Source organism: Camelina sativa, chromosome 19, assembly GCF_000633955.1.
Source record: "Camelina sativa cultivar DH55 chromosome 19, Cs, whole genome shotgun sequence".
NCBI lineage: Eukaryota > Viridiplantae > Streptophyta > Magnoliopsida > Brassicales > Brassicaceae > Camelina > Camelina sativa.
In genome coordinates, this window is record NC_025703.1 from 19,472,468 (window position 1) to 19,481,375 (window position 8,908).

General features: G+C 36.9%; 1 protein-coding gene across 1 annotated transcript; it reads left to right on the forward strand.

The window, feature by feature from the left end:
- Nucleotides 7,532-8,525, forward strand: LOC104766706. The gene is made up of 2 exons (XM_019241169.1): nucleotides 7,532-7,957; nucleotides 8,051-8,525. Exons 1-2 carry the CDS (start codon nucleotides 7,914-7,916, stop codon nucleotides 8,490-8,492), a joined length of 486 nt encoding a protein of 161 aa, XP_019096714.1. The 5' UTR covers nucleotides 7,532-7,913; the 3' UTR covers nucleotides 8,493-8,525.

Sequence of the window (8,908 nt, forward strand, 5' to 3'; positions counted from 1 at the left end):
CAATCATTCCCATCATATTCCAGTCTAGGATTCAAGAAAAGAGAATTAACACAATCTCAAAAAAACTCTCTTTATTACTTTAGGAAAAATACCTCAAAAACCTAAAGTTCACAAACTCTCAAATCTTGAATAATAGGAAGTCACAACCCAACATCTCTATTTATAAAGAACTACAAAACCTCACTTTCCTAGAAGACAATTTCCTTAATCTCACAACTTCCTAAACTTCCAAATCTAATCTCTTTAGGCTTGCTTGTGCGTCAAGCTTACTCCAACAATCTCCTCCTTAAGCTTGAAATGCATCTTCTCCAAGTCCTGAACTCCCATGAACTCCCTCATCTCCTTAAACCTCATGTTTCCCACTGCTTTAGTAAGTATATCAGCCTTTTGTTCGATTCTCGGAACATGCTCAACTTCAACCTCTTCATTCTCCACATATTCTCTGATAAAATGAAAACGCCTCTGTATATGTTTACTTCTACCATGGAACACGGGATTTTTTGTGAGAGCTATTGCAGATTTATTATCAATCCGAATGATAGCTTTCTTGGCTTCAATCCCGGTAATTTCACTAAGTAAGTCGCGCAACCAAATAGCTTGTTTAGTCGCTTCAGTTCCAGCCATAAACTCTGCTTCACACGAAGATAAAGCCACTACATCTTGTTTCTGTGAACACCAAGAGATAGGAACATCTCCTAAGTAGAAGATATGACCGGTTGTGCTGCGACCATCGTCTGGATCGATACTAAGACTACTATCACTATACCCGACTAACCTTGGTATCTTCGAGTTTCTTTCAAAGGTTAAACCGAGGGATGTCGTACCTTTAAGATATCTCAAACACTGTCTCATCGCAGCTCCATGTGACACTCTAGGACTGTGCATATATCTGCTCAAGACGCCTACACAGTACGACAAGTCAGGTATTGTGTGAATTAGATAACGACGACACCCAATTTTCTTTCTGAACTCTGTAGCATCGATTTCCTTCTCATGTTCTGCTTTTGATAACATAAGTCCAACCTCCATTGGTATCAACTCAGAATTACAGTCCGCCATTCTTTTTTCTTCCAAAATCTTCTGAGCATATCTCCTTTGACTTAACACAATGCCATTCTCATGTTGAATTACTTATATCCCAAGATAGTAAGTTAGCAATCCAAGGTCACTCATTTCAAATTTAGCAGCCATCTCCTCCTTAAATTTGTAAATGATTGACTTGTCTGTACCAGTGACAAATAAATCATCTACGTAGACTGCAATAACCAAAGTTTGTGCTTCCTCTGTTTTTCGATACACAGTCGGCTCCTTTGAACACTTTTTGAATTGTAGTTCCTCAAGAATTTGGTTCAGCTTGTTGTTCCACGCCCTTGGAGCTTGTCGCAACCCATACAAAACTTTATTTAACTTGTAAACCTTGTCTTCACACCCGATTTTCTCAAATCCTTCAGGTTGAGTGACATAGACTGTTTCCTTGAATTACCCATGGATGAATGCTGTTTTTACGTCTAAATGATGAATTTCCCAACCATTAGCCGCTGCAATGTTTATGAGAAGTCTTATGGTTTCAATGCGTGAAACGGGAGCAAAGACTTCCTCAAAATCAATCCCTTATACTTATTGATGCTACCATCAGAATTTCTCTTCAGCTTAAAAACCCATTTGAGTCCAATTGGCTTTATTCCAATAGGTAGATCAACTAAATCCCAAGTGTGCAATTTTTCAATTGACTTAACCTCTTCGTTGCAAGCATCTATCCACTTGTTCGATTCTTTGGCTTCACTAAAACTTCTTGGTTCGTTGTTCAAACACAAGAGAAGTGTCTCTCCTTCTTCCTCAGCAAGCAAAACATAATCTCCAAGATACTTAGGGGTGTTGCTTTGTCTCTGGCTTCTCCTTAAAACAGGTGGATTATTGTCCACAACATCATCTTCCTCTTCGTGTTCTGCAGTCTCGTCTTCTATTATGTCTGGTGTGTGATCATTGATCCTTGTTCTGTTTCTGTCACCTTCGTTACCACCATAAGTGTCATCACCATGTTCAGGGTTGTTATTGGTTATTGCTTCTCCAAACACGATACCATGATTTCCAAAGTCACCAAGTGTGATGTTAAAACTTTCGTCACCATCTTGCTCTGCATTTTTCTTCCAATTCCAACCCTTACTCTCATCAAAGATCACATCTTTGCTAACAACAATTTTCCTTGTTTGTGGATCATATAGCCTATATGCCTTAGAACCTGGTTCTATCCCCAAATGGACTAACATTCTGGATCGATCATCAAGCTTCTTAAGTAGATGTTGATCAACCTTCGCATAGCTAATGCTGCCAAAGATTCTTAGATGATCGATACGAGGTTTCTGTTTCTTGTAGACTTCATATGGTGTCTTATCTGTTAACGCTCTTGTTGCAACCCTGTTTAGTAAATATGTAGAATGTCTTACTGCTTCTCCCCAAAGGTAATTTGGAACTTTCATATGCTTTAGAATGGTTCTTGTCATCTCCATCATTGTTCTGTTCCTTCGTTCCACAACACTTTTCTGTTGTGGTGTATAAGGTGCAGTAAGGTGTCTCTGGATTCCGGTATTTGCATAGTACTCGTTGAATTCTTGTGAAACGAATTCACCACCTCTATCAGTTCTAAAAGTTTTGATTCGAGCCCCTGATTCATGCTCTACTCGGTTCATAAAAATCTTGAACTTCTCGAATGCAGAACTTTTTTCTTTCAACAACGTGATCCACATATAACACGAGTGATCGTTAATAAGAACAAAGATAAAACGATTTCCAGCAGCCGTACTTGGTGTTATTGGTCCGCAAAGATCACCATGGACCAATTCGAGAACTGAAGAAGCTCTGTATGTGGTGGCCTGTGGAAATGTCTATCTCGTTTGTTTCCCAAGAAGACAAGAACTGCAGATTTCTTTCTCACACACTACTTGTGGGAGTCCTTGAACAAGATCTCTCTACTTCATAGACTTTATAGTTTCAAGATTTATATGCCCAAAACGAGCATGCCATCGACTGGATTCACTGATGGATGATAGGTTCAAATAAGCATTATCGTGAAAGTCCATACAAATCTTGTAGAGCCTGTTTTTTGACCTTGGAGCCTTTGCAAGTAGTAGACCTTGAGCATCGCGCATTGTCAAGTATCCACCCCTTAGCCTGATGTCGCAGCCAGCTTTCGTTGCTTGTCCTAAACTGATTATGTTACTCTTTAAATCCAGAATATAGTACACATCTGGCATTACTCTCAACTCCCCATTCATATCAATGAGTGAAATAGAACCTTTTCCTTTTATATCAACTCGAGAATCATCTCCAAACCTTACCTTCCCGGTAACAGACTCATCTATCTTTTCAAAATATCTTCTATCACCTGTCATGTGATTACTGGCACCATTGTCAAGATACCAGATGTTGTTTTCTCCTGTGTTGGTTTCAAACTTACTAGGAATACAACGCTTTTCATTAAAAAGAGTACCTCATGCATCATGAGTTCATCAGCATCTTGCGTATTTGTGACATCCAGAACTTGAGCTTCTTGTAATTTTAATAGACGATCTGGACAATCGAAAGCAAAATGACCTTGTTTGTCACATCTGAAACACGTGATGCGGGACGCATCTCTCTGTCCATTGTATCGTCCTCTGCCTCTCCCTCTGTAGAAGCGACCTCCATGTCCTCTGTTCCTAAAATCACTTGTATACTCGCGACTGTAGTTCTGTGTTTCCATCTTTGCATACATGAGTTTAGATTGATCCTCTTGCACATCACCTACTTCACCGATTCTCTCTTCGTAAGCCTTGAGTCGTCCGATGATGTCTCCAAAAGTAGTGGTATTAAGGTCTAACACTTGTTCTAATGACGCCACTATGCTGATAAACTTCTTGGGAGGAAGACAATTAAGAAACTTCTTAACCATCTTGGCTTCTTCAATCACTACACCAAGAGAAGCGGACTTCGAGGCTATCTCGGACATCTTTCCTGCAAACTCATCAATTTTCTCTGTATCTTGCATCTTAAGTCTCTTGAAATCGGCCATAAGTGTTTGTAGACGTGCTTCTTTAACACGTTCTTCCCCAACATGTCTCGCTTTAATGGCATCCCAAATCTTTTTCGCCGTATCCAGATCACCAATTTGCAGAACTAGAGCCTCAAATATGGACTGAAACAGTAGAGCCATAGCCATGTTATTCTTGTCATCGTCGGTTGCTGCTGTTTCAGGTTCAATTGCCTCCCAAACCTTGTGAACTTTTAATGCGATCTTCATTCTTAGCGCCCAGACGGTGTAATTTGTAGAGTTAAGCATAGGGCATTGAATAGATGTAGATCCTGCTCCTTCTTTTGGCGTAGCTGCAACTATAGTACCTTTGGACATCGCTCCCTAGGATATCGAGATGCTCTGATACCAAATCTAGGATTCAAGAAAAGAGAATTAACACAATCTCAAAAAAACTCTCTTTATTACTTTAGGAAAAATACCTCAAAAACCTAAAGCTCACAAACTCTCAAATCTTGAATAATAGGAAGTCACAACCCAACATCTCTATTTATAAGGAACTACAAAACACTTTCCTAATCTCTCTAGGAAGACAATTTCCTTATTTCTCACAACTTCCTAAACTAATCTCTTTAGGCTTGCTTGTGCGTCAAGCTTACTCCAACATCCAGCACATGTCAAAATCTCATATACAGGTTGAATGTGGATATCATGGAAGCTATGAGGAAAAGCAGCCTTAGACTTAGATTTTGTTACCCATAGTTATAACTTGAAAGTTAAATTGCATGTCAACAAGAGTTCTCCTAAGAACTTTGAATGTAAGATATATATGTATCTAAGTCCTTAAGATGCTTTAAGCTTATTTAATTTTCATTACATATTGTTCTAAGATGAATGAGCGTTTGTAGTCCAAATGGCACTCTACCTCTCAATCATAAGGGCTAGAAATCCAATTACAAGCATATAAAAATGGAGGGAGTCAATTAATGATTTAAACAGGGAAACATGAAGATTCCGTGTAATAGGAGGTTTCTACCCATAATTTAATCTGTGATCAAATCCACGATAGAACTTGAGAAAACAGAAGAACCTTGACGATACGATACGACGGAAGTAAGTCCCTGCAGCCTTTTGTTTGAAACAAATGTCAAATGTGCTATACATGTTTTTCCCTCTTTTGTTTTTTTGTGGGTAAGGACAAAACTTTTGTGATCTAAACATTTCATATAATATTTACGTCATTAAAAAAAAAAAAAACTTATGTTATGAGAAATTGTTTGTCCAGAAAAAAAACAGAAAATGTTATGAGAAATTTTGTAACTTAGAGGGACATGGCTAGGCCGGCCAAAATATATGGCCTAATAAAAGTTGGTTGCCCATTTACAAATAAATATGAAGTTACTGCTACTTGAACTTGCCACCTCTAGCGCAATATATATGACAGTAAGCACTGTATCAAATTATCATAAGACGTTTCTTATAATGACGCTTCTTAAAGTTAACACATAATATGATACCTAAAGCACCAGTTTGCTGGGCTATACCGGGCATGTACGGGAATGAGAGTCACTAAATAAACTTGCTAGTTTTTTCTTGCTAGGTTTTTCAATAATGCATTCACGTAGGTAGATACAAAGAAAGAAGACAATGAGCTGTTTTAATTTTATTTTTGCTTTTGTGGAAATATTGAAAGGCTTCAAACAGCTATTTCTAGTTAGCAGTAATAAATTCAGTAATTTTCAATGCATTTAAATAGAAAGAAGGTAAAACCATTAATAATATATATGGGAAAAATGTCATTTAAACCATGAACTTTCAAATTTTGGCCATTTAAACCATGAACTTTGTTGTAGGCCATTTTAAACATCAACTTTAGTTGACTAGCTTTTTTAAATATGAAATTTTGGTTGACCAAGCCAAAAAAGACATGACATTATATATATATAGATATATACTATAATTTTTAAAGCTTATTTTGGTGTTTTTTTCCAACTCATAATAAATATGAGATGATTTATAATATTTTTCTATTTATTTAAATCTTAGCTTTTTAGAGCTACTTTACATAAAATAAAATAAAATAAAAATGTTGAAAAAATAGCAAACATTAATTAATTATTCATAAAATTAATTTTAGCTAATTAAAATATATTAATTATATGTTAATTAAAAAGATACTTGTTAAATATACATTCAATACAATATGACACTAGTCACTATATATAATTATGGAGTTAGATACTTTACTAAAATTGGTTCAAGATACTTTAGTGATATCTTTGACGACTTATTAAATAAAATACACTAAACATAGTCTTGGCGCGAAAAATATTAAATACTAATTGATAAGGTTTCCATCTTTGAAAAAGTGGAAAAAGAGTCTCAAAGAATAATAAAGTTTTGAGTAACGCCCATCTATATAAACTCGAACTCTCCATTACATAGTTTCATAGAGTTTAGTAAAGAGATAAAAGGGATTTCAGAATTGGGTTTGAGATTTTTATTAGATATGGCTAAGAATTCAAGCAGCAACAATGTTAATGAAGGCAAGGGATTCCCTTTTGACCTCAACGTAGCACCACCTGCTGATGAAAGTTTTGACCTGAACGTGGAACCTGCTCATCAAGAGAATCACAATTCTCAAAATCCTGTTGACGAAGCTAATCCTGTTGAACAAGGAAATCCTGTTGGTGAAGAGAATGGTGGTTCTCTGAATAACTCGAATTCTCCCAGTGATCCGGATTCGTGTTCGGTATGTCAGGAGGCTCTGGTCAATAATAATGGTGGTAATCAGCGAACACTTGTTACGCTTAAGTGTGCTCACAGATTTCACTTGGGTACGTAATTTCTTTGAACTTCTTTGCACACCAAATTATTTTATTTTTATTGAATATAATTTTTGATTTGTGATGAAGGAAACAAATTCAATTTTCTCTTGTTGATATGAGTCATATACATAAATCCTTAATTTCCCAATCATATACCATAGATCATGCACTCTTTTGTGTTACTATCACTAGCTTAGTACGTTTTGTTGTCTGATGCGTTATTGTTATCTCATAGACATGTAACAATTTTGTGTTGATATTTTTCATGTGTATGCAGATTGTCTTGGCTCAGCCTATAATGCAAATGGCTTAATGAAATGCCCAAACTGTAGGAATGTCGAACCAGGTCAATGGCGGTTTGCAAACGGCGATTTGATTCAAGAGATTATGGATTCTGCAGCAGCAGAAGCAGTAGCAGAAGCAGCAGCAGAAGCAGAAGGAGAAGCAGAAGCAGAAGCAGAAGAAGAAGAAGAAGAAGCTGACAATGATTCTGGATTCTTCTCTGATCTGGTAATACGTCTTTCGTCTTTTGAATTCATGCTATTCTGTGAATGATATTTACAAAAACGATGCTTGTCTTACTATTGACCTCATCTAATATACATTTGATGTTTAGTAATGCTTGAATAATGTTCTGTGTATCTTGTAGGTCGTGAGATCAGAGTTGTGCCCTTTTGGAAACTCAGGTCATCGCTATCCCTATGAGTAAGATTTACATTAATAATGGTTACATGCATTAATATATAATACTTAAATGTTCTACAACTTTGGCAAAAAAATTTCACTTTAACATCCTCTCTCTCTCTCTCTCAAAACATCGTAGGGGTCTACAATGTATTTATGTAGAGTGTTCTTTCTTCATTGCTCAACACTTTTCTGTTCCTCGTCCTCAAGTCATTGAGACTTCAGATCCAAGGGAGCGAGGGAGCATCGACACTGAAGAAGTCCCTAATGGCAATGTTTCACCTGTGATTCCAGCAAGATTCTCTAATCGCAGCTCTGGCTCATATCCGTTGTTTCCGCATATTCCTGTACCATCTGAGAGAAGAATCTTCTGGAGGGTCTCACGTCCTGGGGTGATGATAGCTAGGCATTATATTTGCCATCCATATCACAATCACAGGTAAACAAAATATATCACGTATTCGATCGACTATTTTCAATAAAATTCCCTATATATATCTTTACCTTCATTTTTTTTTTCTATTTGTTGTAGTACCCTTGGAAGAACCGACAACTCAATGGTTAATACACCAATGGTTCAGTGTTATCCAAGCAGCAGCACAATGCAACTAAACTCTAATCCGTCATTTTTGGCACCGATCTCACGTGGTCATGACATAACAACCATGACTAGAGGAATCTCAGATTCTTGGTTACCTTCACATGGTTCGAACCAAGTCAATAGCATTGGCTCCTCTAACGTATGGGTGACTGATAAGCCTTTCTTGGAGCAGGTGCAACACATCATGATGGAAAGCGAGTTCTACACCATGGTTTATGGTGACAGTTCTGCCGGCAGAGACGAGACCGGTGGCAATGGAAACGACATGGAGGTGGAAGCGGCAGCCATGGAGGCGGAGGAACCAATGGAAACGGAGGAATCGGCAACGTTGGTGGATGTGGCAATGGGAACCGGCAATGGGATAAGTGGCTAAAGCTGAAGTTTGTGGTGGCTGTAATAAGCTGTACTAAGCATCTTTATCTTGTTTTATTAAATAAAATGAACTGTCTTCTTTTTTTTTTTTCTTTTTTTTGGTGATTTCAGAAAACTTTAAATTGTTTTTTCGGTTTATATTGGTTAATAATTGAAATTTTTGTTTTTAGATCGGAGTTATCTGGTTTACTCACACGGTTCTTAAAATTGTTATCAACTACGCAAAGAAAAAAATGTTTTGTTCTTAAATTTGTAATGGAAGCTTAGTTTTCAAAGTTAATAATTCGTATAATCGCGACATGTGTTAAATTATATCGATAATAATAGAAGGATTTTCAAAAATACCTCTTTTTCAATGTCAGTTTTCAAAAATACCTTTTGATGGTGTCCATTTTCAAAAATACCCCTTTTTAATAT